Source organism: Sinohyriopsis cumingii, chromosome 16, assembly GCF_028554795.1.
Source record: "Sinohyriopsis cumingii isolate HCF-2022 chromosome 16, ASM2855479v2, whole genome shotgun sequence".
In the NCBI taxonomy this organism is placed as follows: domain Eukaryota; kingdom Metazoa; phylum Mollusca; class Bivalvia; order Unionida; family Unionidae; genus Sinohyriopsis; species Sinohyriopsis cumingii.
Genome location: NC_142976.1, coordinates 26,579,502 through 26,602,601, shown reverse-complemented (window position 1 = coordinate 26,602,601; position 23,100 = coordinate 26,579,502). Strand labels below are relative to the sequence as shown.

Sequence of the window (23,100 nt, the reverse complement as noted above, 5' to 3'; positions counted from 1 at the left end):
AGGCAAGAAGAAGGAAGCGACAGGAAGAAGAAGCATCAGCAGAGAAGAAACAAGGTTTAGGATAGAATGAGGATAGTGAAAGTCAAACAGTGATGGTACTCTTAGACATTTTGGCTGAGTTAAGGAGTCTGAAACAAATGTATCAGACTTCTTTAATACGACCCAAGAAAAAAAGACCTTCCCGAGCCAAACAGCCCAACCCTGTTACTCCACCTGAGATACCAGCCCTAGTGCTTTCTACCAAATCATCATCGACAGAAGCAAGTCCAGAATTAGGCCTTGGCTTTGGCAAATGCTTAGAGCGGTTAAAGCTGATTGCTTCCCGTTTTTGAGTTTATTCTTTAAAAAAAAAAGCAATGGACCTTTACAGGGTCACTCAACTCTTTCGAAGAGAGATAGCATTCATTTTGCCAAAATCAATTAAAACTTAAAATCCCTTCTTTTTGCCCATGATTTACGTGTGCGAGTGAGTGCGTGAGTGTAGGTTGATATTCTAAAAAAATAAAACCAAGGGACACTTACGTTTTCTGTCTCGTCCATTCTGTTATAAATCTTACAATCCAATTCACAACAAAATACTTCAGAAAGTTCATCGACTTCTTCTGTGTCTTTGTTCATTCTCTCTGGGTTTTTTTAAATTTCTTCACTTTCACGGGTTTATTCTCCTCTTCTCCCTCACTTTTCCTCGTGTTCTTTTCTTGTCTTTTTCTCTTTCTGTACGTGTCTGGGTTCTTCATTTGGGGAGGATACCTCTTCTTCCTGTTCTGAAACCCTCTCTTCATCTTGCTCCTGTTGTTGTTTAGGGAATTATGAAGGCCAATATCTCTTCTATTGACAATGAAAACAGGTAATATGACTTTTGTCTCTTCTTATACCTGTCTTGCTTTTCTGACGGTCTGGACATTCTCTAGCCCAATGCCCTTTCATCTTACATATATAGCAAGTATGTTGACTTTTATATCGAAAGGATGGGGAGTTGTCCGTCGGCTTGTTTGAAGAAAACTTTAGTATGACACACCTCGCAAAGCTCTGATCAGAAGTTCGATCTGTTTGGCATCTTCCATTGTTCTGGTCGGTTTGAGAGTGAAATGAATACTGGCAGGGAAGACACTGACCTTTTATGTAGGGAAGACACTGGTCTGACATTGATATTGGGACCTATGGAGTTTAAAATGTAGTCATTTGACTTTTTGCAGTCAAGATGAAACGATCTCATAATTTCGTGGAGAAAAGAGAAGAAAGTAAGAGACAGAAACGTGATTTATCGCCTCGCACAGTAGCTGAAGTCTTGGCTCAAAGTCATGCCAGCGATTTTGAAGATGACATGAGTGAGCCAGAATCCAGACCTCAGAGAGTCTACAGAAAACCAAAGTCCACCAGTAAACCCTGAAAAGTACTCACACATTCGAGAGACGCAAAAGCGCTCTTCTTGAAAATTTAGGACTACGGCTTATACGTAATTGATGAAATTCAAAGATTTCAAGTCCGACGTACCGTTGGAGAATGCAGAAGAGTTCATCACCGATGTATGGGATCTTTTGTTAACCACTCTGAAACGACAATGCGAAGTCAAAGAAAACGATGGCTTGAGACTTTCCAGTCATCGTGACCGTTTGGATCGATTTTAGCAGCCCATCGTAACGGACACCTTCCAATGTCATCGACAAGATTCAATAGCTGCAACAATCCAAAGACAAGTTTCACATCACCGATGGAAAAGCGACACTACTCATGACCCACGTGTGATTTTGCTTGACGACCTTCGCAGCACCAAACAAAACCTCGTCCAAATGAACAACCCTCAAGACAAGATGTGTTTAGCCCGTGCCATCGTGGTGGGACGAACGTATGCCGACAAGAACGACATGGCAGAATAGAATAGAACCTGGAAAACTATTCAACGATCGGACCTAGCCAAACAACGAAAAGAAGCAGATCTACTGTTACATCAGGCTGGGCTATCCAAAGATACACCCTGTGGTATTCCTGAAATGCAAAAATTGCAAGACCTCATAGTTCCATGGTTCACCTCGATAGTGCATCCTCAAGAAGTGCACGGACCTCTGTTGTTTCGAGGCAAATATTTTAAAAATTTCGAAGACAGAAAATACATTCACATCTATCATCACGATGAACATTTAAATGTCATTACCAATATCACCGGATTCCTGGGATATAGTTATTACTGTGAGAAATGTGACTAAGGATACAACAATCGAGAGCAACACAAGTATTGTGGATATAAAAAAGGAGTTCATTGCCCTGCTTGTCATCGCATATTTGTCAGCCCTGCCCGTTACCAACAACATCTAAAGACGCAAGGTTCACAGAAGAAAAGTGATTGTCCACTGCAGAGATTGTGCCCTACTTGTGTACAAGTGATACGTGCCAATAATGCCAAGGCATACTTATATTCAGGAAATAAACAATGCCACATTTGTCGCCAAATCGTGGGCCTGGAACACGAATGCGTCATTCAAAAATACCAACCCAAACATCAAGAGGAATACGATGACCAGAAGAAAGGCAATTTCATCCTTTTCGATTTTGAATGCATGTAAAAGACCTGTGTTCACATTCCTAATTTCTGCGTGGGTCACCGAGCGTGCGAGAAGTGAATCCAAGAGCCTATCTCAAGTCATTGCCCTCAATGCATCAAGATTCCTGGAGGATGTGAAAAAATCTTTCGGGGATCTAATACGCTAACTGATTTTGCCCTATGGATCTTAAACCCCATGGATGAGACGTGGAGAAAGAAGACATCGAACATTACGGAGATTTTCATCGTCATACCACGGTGATGGCTGACAATTTCTCGGGATACTGTACGGAGCAAAGTACCGAACGTCCTAAAGTGACTTTGAACAGAGCCAAAATCATCTCCATGCAAGTGTGGCAAGTGCAGTTTAAAGATTCGATGAGTTATTTCTCCATGCCTTTGAATCGAATGCTTAAACGTTTGAAATGACAGAAATGACCAAAGACTATTGCCGCACTTTTTCAATACCGAAACCAATCAAGACACCGTTCTGCCCCATTTGTTTGAGGTTCACTACGACGACCCCGACAATATGCACACTGAGCATAGAGAAGCTTTCTACGCTTGGTACCACACTCACGCGTCGGACCATTTCGACTTTCAGGAAGAAATGCAAAAGTGTTGTCGTTCCGACGTGGATATTTTAAGGCGTTGATGTGGAAAATGTCGAGAACTGTTCATGGAGCACGAATGGATCGATCCTTTGAAAGAAGCCTGCATCACTGCCAAAGAGTTTCCTTAGTATGCCGTAAACTATTCATGCCGGAAAACACCGTGTCTGTCATAAACCCTCAAACGACCAATTTTGTCAAACGTCAATACTCGGTCAAAGCCCTACGTTGGTTACATTACTTGTGTGACAGGGAAGACAAAAATGGATCCAACACCCCCGAAACGGAGGAGGCGAAAAGACCATCGGAACGTATTCGATAGATGGCTAGGACTTAGAAAACCTCAAGATCGTGTACGAGTTTAAGGGGTGCTTATTTCACGGATGTCCCCTCTGTTACCCCTCAACGTGGCACTACAAATCAGTTTTTATAATGGACCATGGAAGACTTATACCAGGCCACTTGTCAGCGGGTCTTGAAGTTAGAACAACAAGGACACCAAGTGGAGGAAATGTTGGGGGGACCCGCTGAACCCGCGGGATAGTTTGTACGGAGGACGAATGAATGCCACATATTTGTTGTACCACGCCGACGAGGAGAAATGAGAAGAAATCAAATAATTGGATGAGTGTCCGCTGTCTCCTTACGTCTATAAATTTTGTCACTTTCCTCAGAGCACCCGTTATTGCTGACAGAACAGAGCGACCTGGACAACATTAGACAATACGAAGGATTGATCAAATGTCAAGTCTTGCCTCCCACGGACTTGAACCATCCTGTTTCACCTACATTTTGCCAAGGATCGTGTACTTTATTTTGACACGGACAGTTGCATCTACATCAATCATCTGAGTCGCTGTTACCCTAAAATTGAAGGAGACCGTTTAAGAGCCTGGACAGACGAGCACCCCGACGACAAGATTCTAAGTTTTGCTAGTGGTGGACCTGAAAATTACGGCTAAGAATACCGGGACAAATAAGGAGAAGTACACACCGATTGTAAAGTGAAAGGATTGATTCTCAATTATCGCACCAGTCGAGTGGTGAACTTTGGGGTCTTGAAAGAACCCTTGCAGTCTGGAAAGGATCAAGATTTTAAAGTGACCACCTACGAACCGCACAAGATTGTACGTTTACCCACACACCTAATTGTCAGCAGGCCCTTGGAAAAAGTCTATCAAATACTTTACCAGAAACGAGTGTGGCTTCCCAATCACTTCCCTTTACCGTACGGTCACGTCGATATTGGTCAGCATATAAAAAGGGAAATCGTCCAAAACAGATATTTCATTGTAACTACAAAGATCAAGCAAGAAAGATGAATCCTTTTAAACAGCAACTATCAAGCGAGAGAAAACTCGAGTGCGATGCTGTACTTTGCGATTGCAGGGATACCGTACGCTGTGACCTCAGTGATTCAGTACCACATCATGGGAACCTTGCTATGACTACTACTACCACTACACCTACCATGGAAAGTGATGATGTACGTGTCAAACCTGACGGATGCGAAAGCTATGCCACTCGTTATCGTGGACCTCCACGTGAAACGATGCAGCTACCACCCTAAGGATGTCATCTAACCCCAAGTAAACTCCTGTCATTGTACCTTCATCGAAATGAACCTGAGAAAGACGAATATTCGTTCCGTGTGCGTTTTCCTGAATACTGCAATTTTGAATGTCGATTCCAAACCTTCCGAGGAAAATGGCCTAACTCTCCTGGAGGACATACCCCCGAAGAATTAGCCAAAGCCGGATTTATCAACTTGGGCAAAGGGGATAAAGTCAAGTGTTTCAGTTGCGGTATGTCACTTCACGAGTGGGAGCAGAAATATTCGGCTTACCTGGAACATGTACGATGGTCTCCGGATTGTCATTACCTATCTTTAGTGGGATGACCTCAGTAATCTCTGGATGGATACTTTACAAGAGAACATTGGTGGTTTGCTGCGGAGTTGAGAGAACGCATTTACTGTGAGTTTGTCAAGAAACAAGTGAAACGCAAGAAGCAACTGCATCCGTTACGTCACTAATGTTAGAACCACTGGCACCTGAATGCTATAAGAGGACTGATTCATTTAAAAGAGTTCCAATGGTCAGACATTGTTCAACTAGACGATGACCAGAAGACTTTGGAGGTTACACATGATACTACTTACACTGTGACCATACTTCAACGAATTCCAGAGGAAGACTTAAAGGATTACCAAAATATTTTACGCTGTCAAATTTTGGATGTAGAGGGAAATTCTGAGTGACATATAGTGTGTGAACTAGTGACTACACTTTTAAATTCGCTACTGGAGTACGATCAATTCTGTGCAAAAAGTACATTTATTACCTCCGACAAAAGAAATACATCGCTGTGAATGTCTAGTTTAGAAGAACACAATGAGAATCTACCTCTGGAACTGAGAGAACGCATTTACCGAGAGTTGGGCAAAATACAAGTAAATCGCGGACTCAAAATCATTTTCCATTTTTAATTATGCACTTTTTCAAAGTAAACGAAGACTGAATATGACAGGACGGACACTACTTCAGTCAGAAAGATAAACGAGGCAATTGGCCACGACCCAGCGATTCCTGATTCTTACTGGAGACTGAATGGCTACTTTACAAGGGAACATTCGTCGTTTGGCTGTGGAGTTGAGAGAACCCATTTACCGAGAGCTGGTCAAAATATAAGTTCAACGCAAAGAACAATTGCATCCGTTACGACACCGATGTTAAAACCACTGGTACCTGAATGCTATAAGAGGACTGATTCAAATGAAAATGTTCCAGTGGTTCGAAGTTTGATTAACTACTCACGGGTAAGAACAATTGGATTGTTGGTGATTTTTTACTACGAGGTAGATATACTGCAAGGAATTCCAAAAGAAGAGTTAGAGGATTACCAAACTCTTTTACACAACGTGAACTTAGTTCAAGAGGAAACTTCTGAACGGCCTCTGATGTGCATGTTAGTGACTGAACCATTTAAATTTGCCACTGGATTACGATCATGTCTGTGGACACTTATTGCTTCCGAAAAGAGAGGGTATAAAAAGGGCTACCATACCACGACCTTTATCAGTTGTGATACAACAGATCCCGTCTAAGGAAATCAATGAGAATATTCAAAATGTGGAGGATTTCCAACACTTATTACGAGCAATGTGTCCCATGAATTAGGGTCGACGTGTGGTGTGTGTCTTAGTGACTTCCTTTCGGGGATTTCGTTTACCAGACGATTCCTTGTGGATTCGGTACGATCTGTACAGTACGGTACCGCCAAAACACATGAAAGTGGTCTCTTTAAATGTCTGCGAGAGGCTCTTTCTGTTTAAAGCCTTGCGCTTTCATCTGGATACTTCTCGACCTCTACGGGAAAAAAGACTCGTCAAATTTTAGGTACTGAAGATGTGTACGACGATGTGTGTGTGTAACTTGTGACTTACACCCTCAATGGACAGATGTACGTGACTAGAAAAGTTGGGGTTTCGATACTTGGACCAGAGAAGTGACCAACTATGCCCACGATTTGTGATCCTAAATTCAAACGTCCAGTGAAAGAGTAGCTTTAAAACCTGTGTTAGTGACCGTGTTAGGAGAAGAACCCGTCACCACGGAAAACCACTCCCTTCAGGACAGGACTGTAATGGACATTCCCAAAAGACCATTCCGGGCGGTTACCTGTGTGACTGTACACATTATATAACCCTAACCCTATTACACACTGCCCCTGGGACAACTTTGTTACCAAAAACATGTTGTTCAGAGAAGTGTTTATATTAATCTTTTATCGTTTTGAGATGAATTTTAAAGATGCATTTAACCATTTGGCTTTTATGTGTTTCTGTATTTCGTGTTGTTCCATTTTGTGTCCTGACAAAATTATTAAATCTCTTGTCTTGCCTGTGCTTCTGTCAAAGAGACATTCCCTACACTAGGGCTACCTCTACTGTCTCTGCTCTTCTTTCCTACACTTTCAAAGTCATCGAGGAACACATAGATCGTCCTAGTTGGGAGGCCTTGTATCTTCGCAATCCCTTTAACATGTTAATTGCGGTTCCGGCGAAACCGAATTTGACAAACGTTCGATCGAACATAAACATTATTTGATCGATCGTCCACCACAACGAATCGTGTGGTGTTAGAAAAAGTGGCAATCGGCGTCTTGTGCAAGAAAATCAAGGCGATTCCATCGTGTTTGTGGAAGGCATTCCTGGAGAAGACGACGGGATCGTGTCTGACCCTAGTCAAACCCATCTTGTCATCTTCGACGACATTTAGGAGAAGACGAAGAAGAAGTCTTTGAACATTGTTTACGCGCAAATGGCATCATCGTAATGCCAGTGTCATTTACGTCACTCACAATTGTTTCAACAAAGTAATGCCAATCGCACCATCAGTCTTAATGTTCATTAAGTGGTCTTGTTTAAAAGCCCTCGAGATAAATCATAAGTGCAAGACTTAGCCAAACAGGTAGGAACGCCTTGGCTGACATATGCGTACGACGATGCCACTCAAGCCCCACACGCCTATTTACTATTGGATTTTTAAAAAAGGCATTATTTGCGATTTCGTACCCATCTGTTTCACCACTGGTGTCGACTTAAAAACAACAAAATATCTATACAAACCTCGGTCATTTCGGATCTGTCTCATAATCGTCTTCATGACGTCATTCAGTCATATCTTCCCGTGAAATTGATTCGTGCCTTGCACGGCATTAGTCGCGAAAAAATCCACAAATACGTGCTCGTGTCTTAGAAACCAGTCTCAAGGAGGTCCTACGATGGTTTACGGTGACAGCACGTCAATTACTGCGAGGCATCATTCACATTCCACATCAAACCAAACGCCTTTTTGACAGAAACAAAGTAGCCTTGACGCAACGGGCTGATGCTCACATCGACACTCAAAGCAAAAAGCAAAGCATTTTGATACCTGGAGGTAGCGGTTCTCTAGGAGGTGTCAACATTCATTCCCTCTTAAAATGGTATCCCAATGCCCCAAAGTCTTCCCCAAGAAAAATGACACTCCCGAAAAAACCAAACGAGCGCAGAAGAATAAGAGCGGAGGTGTCAAGACCAGGTCACAACCACAGAAAAAGAAATTTCTTCAGAAAAAGAAAAACCCCAAGAAAAGAACTTCTACCCGGAAGAGAGGCACTTCGGCAAGGATGCAACCTTACATTCGCAAACCACGACATGCAGTGATGGCAGCAGAGTCTTCAGTAGCTACAGATCTTTCCACTTCTCCGTTGCTGGTGATGCCTGCCAAACCCAATTTGACATCCGTTCTTCCTCATTTGATGAAACAATGGAAAGCCGCGTCTCCAAGAACTTCTCTTTAGCGGTGACACCCTCTGTCTCTTTAGCTGCAGTGTCAGATGCTCAGAAAGTACCTGCCCCCAAAATCAAAGTCCAAGAGAAATCGGGCATGTTACAGAGTTTACTGGATTGATCCAAGTAAGAACTGTACCGGTTTAATCCGTTGCGCACCCCTCCACGACGTGTGATGCCTGTCATCAAGTTTATACGACGTAAAGACAATCAGTGGCGACCCATTTCAGTATAAATAAAAGACCTGCAGTAAAGCATGGATATCAGTATTTTTCTGCTCCTGAACATTCAAAGATGTTCTCTCAAAAAAGTGTACACCGTCGCCGTTGTCGTTCTTCTGTTCAAAAAGGAAAAATAAAAAGAAAAGGACAGTCTTATTATCCGAACAAACACTTAGCCAAGCATCTATGTCTACCCCTGAGAAGACGCAGTCGTCCAAGGAAAAAGATGAGCAACCAAAAGAGAGGATTTTTTTCTCTCAAACCTTATCAGACAAATAAGATAAAAGGACGCATGTCAAGCGATGGACATTCAGTGTATTTTTGTTCCTGAACCAAAACGATTCCCCTCAAAGAAGTGCACACCACTCTCTGGCTAAAAAGGAAACAAAATGAAAGGACTTCCTCCTCATTTAGCCAAACATTGGGATATGTTGTCTGTCCTGTCCAAAGCTCCTTCACTTATGGGAAAAGAACTCATTCAAACCGACTTTAACGATGTCATCAATACCGTGAGCGAATGTTGTCTCAGTGTTTGGAAAGGAACGATACCTTTGTCTAAACACCAGAAAGAATGCTTAGCCAACCATCGACACGTTTTTTGCCAAATGGTCCAAAAGAAAATACCCAACCGTCAAAAGAAAAAGATGTTGTTGGTGCAACGCTGAGGATTTTTTTGGACCTTTTGTCAAAGGAATAGTGACTGCCATGCTGGGAGGACTCCTGGGAGGTGTTTTACCCATGGGTCCAAGATAACAAGGGTCCAGAAGATAAAAGGGACCTCAGGAGTCAAACGATCTCAGACGTGACCTTTGGAATCGAATGAAAGGACAAAAACTGGCTTTAGTACCATCCAAACGATGGATGGAATACCATCGTTGGTAAGAACAACGGACCCTGCATTTGCCTCCCAATCCTCATTTGAACGAGATGTCCCAGTTACAACACGAATTACAGTCGTTGATGGATCGCAATGATTTGTCCGAAACAGAATAATCGCAAAAGTACGGTCAACTCTTGCAACGACTACAACTCTTTCACCACTCCCACCCCCAGCGGTCAAGACAGACGCAGCCCCACTGATGCCAGAGGAAGAAGAGGCCCGAGAAGTCTTTCAAACACCGTTAGCAGCTCCCATCCGTAGAAAGATTTAGGCGTACTTGTTGATATCTTCACACCACCACCCCACCTCTCAACGAGAAGAACTTAAAGCTCGGGTTAAGAAGATGATGTCCACTCCTCCTTCGACAAAAGTGAAAAAGAAAGAAGGGAAACCATAAGTGAAAAAGAAAAGAAGACTAAATTCGTCAAATTACCACCACCACCACCACAACCCTTGACTCCACTCCCGTCGAACGGCGGACACGTAAAGCCGTTTCTAAACCACCATCTTGCCAGATCCAAAGTAGCATCATTGAAGAATAGGTAACCTACTAAAAATGGAGAAGGTGTTAGTCAACATTTACTACGATCCTGCAGGTTACGGAGTTCGGAAATTGAATCATGCTGTCAAAACTCAACTGAAACGTGTACGTTTACCTCAGGTGAAACGATGGTTACAAGAACAAGCCACGTACACTTTACACCAAATCATTCGACGAAAATTTTCCAGCTGTCGCACCCGACTGGAGGGCATCGATCATCAATGGCAAGCAGATTTTGCCGATGTCTCTCATTTGGCCACCTACAGTTGTGGCTACAAATATTTATTTTTTGTGTCATCGACGTCTTTTCCAAATTTGCCTGGGTCCTGCCAGTGACTTCCCGATCGAGAACTGAGTAAGTGCGATCCCTCAAACTGGTGTTGAAACAAAGTGACCATCACTCTCTTCAACAGTAATCTGACAAAGGTACCGAATCTCTGAACCAAGATTTCCAAAATGAATTGAAGAAATGTGACATTCATTTTTCACCACCGAGAATCTAGAAACCAAAGCCAGCATTGTGGAACGTTTTCAGCGCACCTTGAAAAACGCATGTGGAAATATTTTAACACACGCTCAGGTACATCGACGTCTTACCGCACTTGGTCGATGTGTACAACCAATCTTACCATCGGAGCATCTGATATGCTCCCTAAGAAGTGACTCCTGACAACGAAGTGACTGTTTTTGAGCGACCGTTTGGTACGTCCCCGACGGTTACTGTTCCCAAGAAAGGTGTAGTGTTGTTAACAGGAGATGGGTGCACAATGGCAAAATAAAACGCACTTTTGACAAAGGTTACTTACCCAACTGGACCACCGAATTGTTCCGTGTCACTGGACGAGTGCGTGGCCGTCATCCTGTCGTCTATAAATTGGAAGACATAAACGGGGAAGTGTTAAAAAGAACGTTTTACTTACCCGAGTAACAACGCGTAACTAAAAAAGAAGACGAAGTGTACGACATCAAAATTATTCTCGAACGAAGAACCTGTAAAGTGGGAAAATGCCGTGTCAAAGAAGTCAAAGTATGTTGGAAAGGATATCCTCCCGGTTTTGATTCTTGGATAGACGCTTCGCAAGTCATCGACTATACAAATAAGTGACCATCATGCCCTTCAACACAGCTGCAGCTGGCACTACAACCGTGACGACTACTTCACCGAGTTCTTCCCTGCAAGATCTACAAAAGCAACCTTTGTGGCTGTGGTGTGGAGAACGTGTGCCTAAAATGCAAATCGTCCTTTTCTGTCAAATCTTTGTGGTGTATTGTGTCATTGGTGCTGCCATGGCCAATTTGAATTTGCAACAAGGAGACAGACAACTGTTGACCATTTCACTGAGCAGTTACATCTGTTATCTTCTCCCCAATCCTTTCCTGAATTATTCCTCAAACGGGAACAGCAGGAGTCTTGCGTCCAACGTCAGTCACCCTCCCAACAGTCACCAGTCCAACAACAACAATTCTCTTTTAGACACTCCTCTCACTGATGAAGTCTAGATGTCTAGAACAAGAACAACGTTTAGTCTCCTGTTTTGACAAACACCTGGCAAAACAAATTACGGAATCGATCAATAAAGATTGCTATGAATGTCAGTCAAAACGATTATCCCGGTCAAATCAACACGATAAATGTATGGTGATGAGTCAAGAAGAGGAATTGGACGATTATCTGGAGGACGCTTGGAGTCTTATCTCAGAAGAAGCCGTGTTGCATCAGTGGTATAAAGACTTGCGTGATCATTCCATTCCTTCACTGATTGCTCTAGAGATCCATCACATCGAAGCTCTCTTGGCTCAGAGTGCGGAGACGAAGCAAAGAAACGGTTATTTGTCAGAGATTTTTAAGTAAAAAGCCAGGATTTAATTGATGACTTATTGATTACCTGTGGAGAAAAAAATGGATACCTGGGAACTTTATTACCTTTTGAACCAACGTTCGTACACTGCTTCTTGGAATCCTCTCGTGTGTGGTAAAGATGAACTGCCTCATCTCAAACCTCAAGACCATCAAGCTTATGTCATCAACACGGACGACAGTAATCTCCCAGGAACCCAATGGGTAGCCATCTACTTCCCTAAAACGGGTTGTGTCAAGTATTTTGATTCGTATGGATTGCCACCTTTGGAAGACGACATTATCGACCTTATGAGAAGAAATGCCCAGACGACACAATTCTATAATGTGAAATTACAAAGCACATATTCCATGGTGTGTGGACAATATTGTGTGTATTGTCTTCATCAACGCAGTCTTGGATATTTTTTAGACGATTTGTGACCATTACGACTATCTTTTGTATTTAACTAGAAAATTTAGTGTACATAAATGGCCCAACGACTTCCATCAGTGAAAATGTAACCTCACTTCACAACGGTGTCAACCTTGTCAAACATAGCATTTTATTATTGCTAATTAGCGGTTGTTTGTCGTTTGAATGAAAAATGCTGTGTTTTGAAAAAAATTGTGTATGTCGGCTGTTTTCAATTTTTGTAAACATAATTGCTCGTTGACTTCTCTCTATCCCTTACCATAAAGACAGCTACGACAGCGTTCCGACCCAAGTAAAATAGTAGGGATATTTTCTATCGCGTCCGCGCTTGAACCATATAAAGGGAGGCAGTCTCCAGTCTGGCCCCTCTATTGTAGACTCTTCAACCTATGACGATGCCTTCAAATTTACCTAAACTAAACGAATCTTAAGTGCATTTGCATCGTGTCAGACAAGGCCTGATACCCAATCCTGAAGAGATAGAGAATGTCAGGATGTTGAAGGTGGCCAAAGACCTGATGAGAAAGGTCTTCAGAGAGGAAATCAAGAAGGGGAAAGAAGAATGGACCGAGATATACAGACTTCAGAAGCAGAGAGAACAGAGAGATCAGCAGCAGCAGCAATAGCAGGAACCAGACAGAGGTTTTGTCTACTGCCGTTTAGACACGAAGGAGTTCTCTTTCTCTTGCCGAAGAAGCAGACCTTATCCTGTGGAAAAGCCTGCCGCCAGACAGGGACTCAATCATAGAAGATACATGATTGTCATAACTCCTCGTCCACAAATACAGCCCTTATCAGGGATAGTCTAGAAACGATATCCTTGTCCAATTGCCAAACATACGTGTATTTGTGTTTGTGTTTGACTGTACGTCAAAATTATAGAAGCGTGTTTATAAGAAATTCGTTTTCCTGCATTGTCAAATAGTATGTGTGTTTTTGTTTGTAGTTAGTGTTTGTAGGTCAAAATAAAGGGGGGGTTTCTTTTAGGCCCGCGCGTTCCGTGTTTTTGGGTAATGAGATGGGCAATGTAAATTTTGGTGTATGGGGATGTTTTCCTTATGTCCATGCTTCACAAATATAAAGGAAGCGTTCGTTACTCTGGCTAAGTACTAAGTAACCATCATTCATAACAACATCTATCTGCTCTATCATTATTTAAGGCATCATGAATCGTCTTAACATATATTAATTATGACTGGCCAACAACAATAAACATTATAAGGTGGCTTAAATCCCTGCCATCAGGGCCCGCTTCACAATTCGGCAATAAATTGATTTGTAAACTATTTAAATATTAGAGTAACAACCCAAAATTAGACCTATAAGGTGGCTAAAAACCCAAAGCCATCAAGACCAACTACACAATGCAGTACCGAATTACATAACTTAGGAAATATGTCCTTAAAACATTAGAACTATAAGGTGACTAAACCCCATTCATCAGGCACCCCGCACAAAGCGGAAATATTTAATTTTAGAATGGAAACCCCAAATATTACTCGATTAAATAACTTCTCCTTAAAACAGACTAGGAGATTCATCGTGCTATCTATATCTATATCTTATTCTACAAACACCACAAGTGATTTTCCAAATTATAAATACGGCAAAAGATTCCATTTGCTATTCGGAAACGGGGTACCAAAATCGATACCAGATGTAGGGCGCATCACTTCCATTGAGTCCAGCCCTCCTTTGCCACTTCCAGATATGTATCATCTAGGTGAGTGCGTGTGGACCATTCCCACTCACCGTGAGTCCCGTGAGACATCAATGTCTCGAAATCTGTCTAATCAAATAGCACTTCCTAAATGCATTAATACGTTGGGGGAAGTAGCACCATTCCTTCTCCCTCGAAAAATCAATTATTCCCAAGTTGGAAATTAACAAGTCGTACGTGCCCGTAAGGGCGAACACGACTTTAATTGAAACGACCGACCGACCGAGTCTGGCTAAGCATTCAGTCCGCAGCGAACAAAGCAGCGAGCAACACAACAATAATGGAGCTAGCGACGAAAATTATACCAGCTCAAGCGCTGAGTGCACTAAGGGACCTTTAATATGGGAAAAATAACGACAAGGATAGGAAGAGAAGGCCCAGGAGTCGAAAGAGGAGATAGCAGAAACAGGCGGAGCTTACGCATACCCAGTTATCTTGCAACTCTAGTTTTTCGACCCACGAAGACAGCAACCTGCAGCAGCCAACCTCTCCAAATATTCAAAAAAGGAGCCAGGACAAAGGTACAGGCTGCTCCAGAAAAACCGGACTTCGTTCCGAGAAAACAGCAATATCAACAGACTACACAGGAGACGTTCGCAAGTAAAGTAGCTCACTCTTCTGTTCGTCAAATAGCATCACAAAGGCAGGAAGTTCCCCGTGTGGACGCGTCCACGTTGGTAGCAGATTTGGAAATGGCCTTCTCTAGTGAAGAAGAGGTAGAGGAAGAGGAAATAGAAGAGGAAGAGGAAACTGACCCAGAACAGAAACGCTACCGGGAAATGGGGCTAGGACCAGCAATGGACGAGGTTAAAGAGGCGTGACATTACATCAACGCAGTAAAATACCTAGCCTATAGGTCCCTGGACGTTTATAAACCCCGTCCTGCCCAATGGCACTATGGAGTCAGGATCCTCTCTCAATTCTACAAACAAGCCTGCAAGACTTATCCACTCTACCAGCTAGTGGAAGCGACCAGCTACTTGTCTGCGGTGCACGGTTAGAATTTTCCTGAAATAACCAGACAAAATAAACGGAGTGAGGAGAAACGTAAAGAGGCAGAAGACAACCGTGGAACATTTACTTAACCTAAAAAGCCCTTTTAATAATGGCTACCAATATTGCTTCTTATTAAGAGGACCATGGTATCCCAATTCGATAAAACCACTAAACTGGCCTGATCCTTTCATCCATCGTTTCAAAATTAAAACTTTATTTAACCTAATAGTAGCTAAACTTGTTTTATGTCGCTCAGACATATTAGTAATTAGAAAAGTGTAGGGTACTTACAATGTACACTATGTACTAGAATTATTACTGCTTTGGTAGACACCTGGACCAGTCGATAGCAGACTGAAATTCATTTATTTTAACATGAGTGTGTGTTGGGTCCATTCCCAATCATGAAAGCCCTTTAATTAGTCCCACGACTTGACGGCTAAATAAAACAGTGCTCTGTGAGCACATTAATGCCTGGGGGATGTGGTGCTAATTCCTTCCCCAAGGATCAATTTAACAACCTGCCGTGCAGGTATAAACCAGTGGTACATGTATCTTTGTACAAAAACCATTATAATCCAGTAGTCAGTTAGACAGTCTGTCTAATCATCGTCAACGAGACAACATGAATAGCATAATGTGAGGCAGTATCCCAATTTTCTTTTTCTCATCTTCCTCCTCCTTTATCCTAGCACTTTCTGCTATGGTTTCCATAGTCAGTTCATCTAGTATGCGCCTGGTTGGGGGGGGGGGTGTCTAAATTTTGCAATGCCCTGATTTGTTGTTTGCTGCAATTTGCATTCTGAATAAATGCGTGAGACATGCTTTCGTTTCTAAATGTCAGACATGCAATTCTGTACATTCTGCGGTGCATAATCAGGCTGCTTATTTCGTTATTGAGTTACCAAATACGTGGAATAAAATGTTAACGACAAAACGCTTTTTCAAAATCTTTTATATCCTCTTTCAAAGTATATACATTTTCTGGCGTCAATTATAAAATCAGACCTGTAGAAAGTAAACTGTACCCTCACGAAATCAGAACATGACGTTTCTAAAGATTTGCCATTACAGTTCTGAGTTCAAATTGCAAACGTATGAAAAAGTACAAGATGGATGGATGGATGGATGGATGGATGGATGGATAGATAGATAGATAGATAGATAGATAGATAGATAGATAGATAGATATATAGATAGATATGACACCTGTTGCAAGCCATCTGTTGTATTCAATCTGATCATGTGCTGTGAAGTGGAAACCGGTGTTTTGACCATCAGCGTACCCGTCCACGTTGTCCGGTTCTACTCCGTCACATCCCTTAGATTTAGCCAGATTCAGTCTTGCCAGCATGATTGACCGTACGTTAGCACTCCTGAAACGTGGTTCCATCCGGATTCATAATGTTACCTTTGACATCATCTCTCTTATCAATCAAAACAGAACAAAGCTAACTACTCTGAAAATGGCGTTCATGTTGCTTTCGGAATTGAATGCCACCACAAGTTGATATCTCCAGAATTACTGATTTAGGTATAACCTAATTTTGCAAGGAATCTGCAGAAGGAACGGAAAATACAATATATTTAATTTAAAATGGATTGTGTTAGTAGTGGCGTTGTTTTTCAAAGTCAACTGGGGATCGCTTCAAATTTCAGAGATGATTACTCAGTAAGTTTCTTAGCTCTTTCACTTCAGTAATCGAGACAAATCTTTGAAAAGCGATGCTTCTTTTTCTGTTGCTGCTGTTTGTTTTTCCAAATAAGAATCATCAAAATGCATATTGGCATGCAGTTGGTGGATTTTTAGGGGATGGAAACGGGAAGAAACACCTTGCAAGTATGTAAAACTGATCTGCTATTAGCGCGTTGCTATATCTTTTCCTGGCGCTCGACCCCATTATAAGGACATTATTCCTTCCGCCAAGTAGAAATTAGAGGTTTAGAATAAAAGACAACGTGATCCCATTTTCATACCTCAGTCCACTATGGACAATCAAAATATTCTCCTGCTTTGGACCGAAACTGAAGGACATTAAAGTCGGGGAACGTGATGAGAAAATTGAGAAATAATAGCTGGTCAAAACTTTCCCCTTCTCTTTGAAACTGAGAAGATACCAGAATAAAATCCAAAACGTGTATTTCACCCTATCTACTGTACACGTCTTCACGTAGAGATAACAGTTGAGACTGGTGAAAAAACATAGGGGTCCTTACAAGAGATCTTGGTTCTCGGAACCAAAGCCGGTAACTCTCCTTAACTGTTGAAAAGGACCCACGCAACTTCCGAAAGATCAGACCAAGCCTCTAAAAAAAGCTGAATGTGGCAACTACTGGGATGTTGGAAGATGGCGTCATTACAATATAAAGTAACTAAGGGCTTAACATAGTTTGTGCCTGAATGAATAATGCGTCTGAGAAAACAGAACTATTTGATCATCTAAAGGTTGCGAACATTTAAAAACAATGGTAACTGAATTTTGTTCTTTACGATGAAAGGAAGCCAGTAACTGATGCCCTGAAATAACAACGTTTTGATGTTTATAACGATTTGTTTCAGACTGTGTTACGGATATCTGTACTATATATCAATTTATAATATAGATATATTTAAATCAATCGGACTTATGAAATTTATATTTTAATACTTTAAATTCATTGGCAAACTTGTATAAAAATGCAAAAGTGAAATTTCCGTAATAAAATAAAGCCAATTGCTAAGGTCAAGTCAATAACTATTTCGGTCAATGTACGGCACTCATTTGTTTGAATGGAGGTCATGAACACATCAAGTGATCTAAGGATAACCTTTGTCCTGTAGAGATATCATGCACGTCCTAGTTGTTGATTTGCTCAAATATTAATGAAGGTCAGAACTTGACTGTTAAGTTCTTTTCCAATATATGATTTAAATGCTGGAGAACCATTTCTGTGATTGGAGATTTGTTGATTCCTTGCGTAGGTGGTGGATTTATAAAAGAATTAAATACGCAACGTCTTATTTTCAAGTTATATTCAGTTCTGTAAGGGAAAGAGGAAATTGTGATTTATTTTAAATTTGTTGCTTTGATTACCAGAGTAGAAAAACCTTTAACTGAATTTAAACCTTTTGGATTATGTGAAATTATTCAAAGAATTGAACATTTAAATAGTTTTGTAGGATTATGAGGAACTTCCAAGGACATTAGTAATACTTTACTTCCACTGGATTACCTTGAAGTAAAACATTTGGATAATAAAACTGTTTCTTCAAAGGTGCTAGCACATAAGCACATTAGAACCTTCATTTGACAGTTTCCGGACTAATGTAGAACTGATAATACAATTTAGGATGATATACTATGAATTCATACACTGTGGGTCTCCAGATTATTTTTAATTCTTTCACGTTGTTTGATTTTATATGTTAGGGAAATATATTGATATTTTGTAAAATTGAATGCTTGTTGTGTTTTACTTTGCCTTGCTGCCTAGCTTAAACCCTAGACGAAACATTTCGTTGAGATGAATAATGTTGTATGACGTAATCAAGAAGTTTGCCTATTCAATTTCAAAGCATATTAACGCAAATCAGACCGATAATCAAAAGTATGTGAATTGTTGTTAATTGTTCTTTGGTTTTCATATAGTTATTTATCTTACCGTATAAAGGAATCGTTATGAAAACGGTTACCTGATTCGTGACACGTGGATTGGACAATAAGTTCTCAAAACGTTACAATGTAACTTTCGTGGTTAGATTAAAGTATGGTGTGATCTTAGTGCTGAAGGCAACTTTAACACCTGAGGAAACAATATGTTCCTTACCGTATATCCAGCCAGAGTTCGTCCCATCCGTGCATTTTATTACCTTTGTCTGAGCTGTGGAAGAGATGTGCATCCGGACGGTTGTGATCATATGACCCGGCCGAAAAGTAACAAATAATCTTCTTCCCATGGCTACAATTAGAAAGATATTATTCAATCCAGAAATGGATGGCAAGATTAAAGATGACATGGACAATCTTCTGTTTGTAAACTGGTAGTTTTCAGATTTTGGATTGAGATTAAAGAACTACCGCCCAGTTTCTAATCTCCCATTCATATAAAAAATATTAGAAAATGTTATTCTATCCCAGCTTGTATCTCATCTGAATTCAAAGTCGTTTTAGCCATGTACAGTCTGCATATATCCAGCATGTATTTGGCATTCATGATACAGCCTTACTGTTGTTCAAGTCCTACTTGGTCAACAGGACACAAATTGTGTCTGCAAATCGAATACACTCCAGCCCAGTTAATCTATGTTGTGGTGTTCCACAGGGTTCTGTTCTTGGACCTGTTCTTTTCATTCTATACACTCAGTCGCTCTCAAGTGTCATAGATCATCATCCAGTGTCTCACCAGTTGTACGCTGATGACACCCAAATATACAAATCTAGCCACCTAACTGAAGTTGATGCTACCATCCATGGTGTAGAGATGTGCATTTCTGATGTGAAATCATGGATGACATGTAACCAGCTGCAGATGAATGATGATAAAACTGAGGCCATTATGATCCCAACATAAAAACTTTCTCAGTCACATCCTTTACCTCAAACAATAAATATCAGTAACACCAACATTAAATTCACATAGTCAATACGAAACCTAGATGTCATTCTGGAAAGTACTCTCACATTGCACCAACAGGTCATGAACATATGCAAGGCTGCTTATCTTGGGCTGATACGCATCAGCTCCATTGGCAAATGTCTTTCAGTTGATGCCACTAAAACACTTGTATGTTCATTAATACTTTCAAGACTGGACTATTGTAACTCAATTTTGTCTGGTTCATCTAAATATCTACTTCAGAAACTTCAAAAAGTTCAAAACACTGCTACTCGAATCATACTTATAGTACCACGATCAGAGCACACCTCCCCGCTACTCTGTACCCTACACTGGCTATCTATTCGATCCAGAATCAAACACAAAATGTGTTCTCTGTGCTACGTTTCACTGACAGACTCCAGTCCAACATACCTGTCCGACCTCACCCATGTGTACACACCAGCAAGACACTTACGCTCCTGTTCTGACAATCGTATACTCATTATTCCCACTACGAAAACGAAGTCATATGGACAACGTTCTTTTGCATACCAGGGCCCGGCAACGTGGAATGAACTGCCCACTGAACTTAGACACAAAGCCACAATGATCCCATTCAAGAGTGCTCTTAAAACTCACTTATTTCGACTGCAAGAACAAACTTAAAGGCCTAATAATGTTCCCTACCTTAAATATTGTCAGCATTTTTTTAATGTTTTTTTATTTCATGGTGCTTGTTTTTTGTAATAATATCATTATATGTTTTTATGTTATAGGTGTTATCTAATGTTGCAAAGCGCTTAGATCTTCTAAAGATTAGGCGCTATAAGTCCTCATAATTATTTTTATTATTATTATTATTATTATTATTATTATTATTATTATTATTTGTTGTTGTTGTTACTTGTTTTTTGTTGCCATTTGCATACCTCATACTTCTTTAGTCTCCTCCCACCCCCAGAAACAACCAACCAAATAAACAAACCAAGAAAACAAAAAACAACACAAAAACAGCGAAAAATCCTCCCAAAACAAGCAATATCCCTGGATCCTTCTTTGTAGTTAAGTTATTAACATCAAAATCAACACAACTGCTTTAGACATGGATTGCTATTCAAAAAATGTCATTTATGCATTGATATTTTTAAATGATAAGCCTTTTACATCGGTCAGACGAAAGATGACTAAATAAATAGAATCTACATAAATAGAATGCAGTACATTGAGAGCAAGCAAGAGCAGTGGATTTATGAAATTTGATAAATATCTACAGACGGGATTTATACCAGATATTGACAGAATAACTAAGAAATATGGTATGGGAAGTGTTCTTTTATACTATGCAGAAAGAGTACAAACTGAAGAAAAACTCATCTGGAATCGACATATTATTGATATTATCCAAAACCATGAAGAAACTACCTGGAGAGCAAATATGGAACTAAGGGGTGATTTAATTCACTTCAGAAATATTTATTTGGACTTAAAACCAAGTAATATATGGTTTCTTGGGCGTAAATTTCCATCCATGTTATGGCCTCTCTCTGAAGTAATGAAACTATATATCATGCCTGTTGGTAAAGTTATGGTATGCAAACTCTGGAAAAGAGACTGACGACAGAGCGAAACATCTTATTTTAGGCTGGGGAATGCTGCTTGAGGAACGAAACGTTTTCTTTGAGAGAGTGATTGACTCTTTAGAAGTGAGAGACGGGGTTAACTTATTCAGTCAAGAAGACGATATATTGTTGGAGACACTTCTTGGAAGCAGGGTTGACTGCATGTCGTCTATTGACGATGATGCATCAGATAGGCTCATGTTGGTGACCGCAAACAGCATAGCTTCTACAATAAAATGTGTGCCCTACTATCAACTAACATGCCCTAACATGATATAAAAAGTAAGTAGTAAATTAACATTAAAAATAAACAATTAGAGGGCAAAGTCTTCTTGTCAAATTCGCAAATTTTGTTGTATGACAGCTGTTTGTGTGTGTGTTTATGTATTTGTTTATGTATTTGTTTATGTTTATTTCCTAGAGATTTCTATATGGTTTTCTGTATTTATATATCTCATTTTGTAAATGCATTAGTTGACGATGTATATATCATGCTTGCGTTCTCGTCTATGATGTGTCTCATAATCCTATGATATGTATAATATGTATCTTAGCAACCTGATATACTCTTTGTTGAAGAGGTAACTAAGTCATTTAGACAGTCAGTCATAGATAAATGCATGCACGCACGCATACGCGCAAACAAGTATATATATGCATAAATACATGCGTCATATGAAGAAACAAAACTACATATATAATTACACTGTTATAAGTTTTTCATTTCATTTTCGTTACTATCTCGAACTTAATGTTAAGCACATAACACTATAGACGTATTAACTTTTCGAAATATTATCATCATCCTGCAACTGTTAAAAGATCAGTGCCTTGCTCCGCCAAATGATTGCAGATTTGCATAATTGCAGGTATTGAGATATTTCGTTTTGTCAATACGGTAGCTGACACAGTATTACTATTGTATTTTTGTCAGTTTTCTGTTCTATTTTATGATCTTGCATTATCATGAATTTGTTTGATCTGATGTAATCTCTTTTTAAGAGGAAATGAAGTCAGTCAGTCAGTCATACATACATACATACATACATACATACATACATACATACATACATGCATGCATGCATGCGTACGTACATACATACATACATACATACATACATACATACATACATACGATTTTAAATAATTCCATCCGGTTTGGTCTTTTGTCCACAGATCTATGTCATATATATCAGCATCTACACTTGTATCTATGTGTTCCCCGGACAGCTGCCATTGGAACCTGTCGCCCTGTTGTGGTCGCCAGGCAAAAGACGCACCAAAGAAAACCAGAAAGACAAGAGGTATCACCATGATCAGAGAATGGTGGAATTGTTCTTGAACGATGACTTATAAAGTTTTCGGTTATCTTTACCAAAGGTCAAATAACGCGTGATTGTCTTATCTAAACTTTCGTGACTCACCGTTCAAGATGAATTTAAAATGGAACACATAAGAATAAAGACTTCGCCGTATTCTGGTAGTGAGATTAGATTAAATTAGATTGGTTTTATTTCAGTATCAAGTTAAAAATAAATACAGAACATGCATTTTAAATTGTAAAATTGTAAATTTTTGGTTATTATATATGTTTGTGAATAAACTAGACAGGTTCTTTCGTCCATCTGAAAGTAGAAATGATAAAGTAAACGATACTTCATACCTCTTTAGTCCCTTCCGTCCCCCAGAAACAACCAAACAACCAAACAAACAAACAAATAAAAAAGCAGACCAAAACAAAAATAAAACAGCACAAAAAACTCCAAAAAACAATTAATATCCCTGGA

At 40.2% G+C, this 23,100-nt stretch overlaps 1 protein-coding gene across 1 annotated transcript in view; it reads right to left on the bottom strand.

Annotated features, from left to right (window-relative positions):
• Positions 1 to 22,651, bottom strand: part of LOC149780111 (uncharacterized) — a 29,517-nt gene extending 6,866 nt beyond the window's left edge. The window contains exons 1-3 of the mRNA XM_089936329.1: positions 22,449 to 22,651; positions 18,924 to 19,055; positions 16,326 to 16,492 (exon numbers count right to left, since the gene is read on the bottom strand). Coding sequence (XP_089792455.1) covers positions 16,326 to 16,492; positions 18,924 to 19,055; positions 22,449 to 22,627 — 478 coding nt within the window. The 5' untranslated portion in view covers positions 22,628 to 22,651. The remainder of the gene's footprint in view (positions 1 to 16,325; positions 16,493 to 18,923; positions 19,056 to 22,448) is intronic.
• Between the last annotated feature and the right edge of the window lie 449 nt (positions 22,652 to 23,100).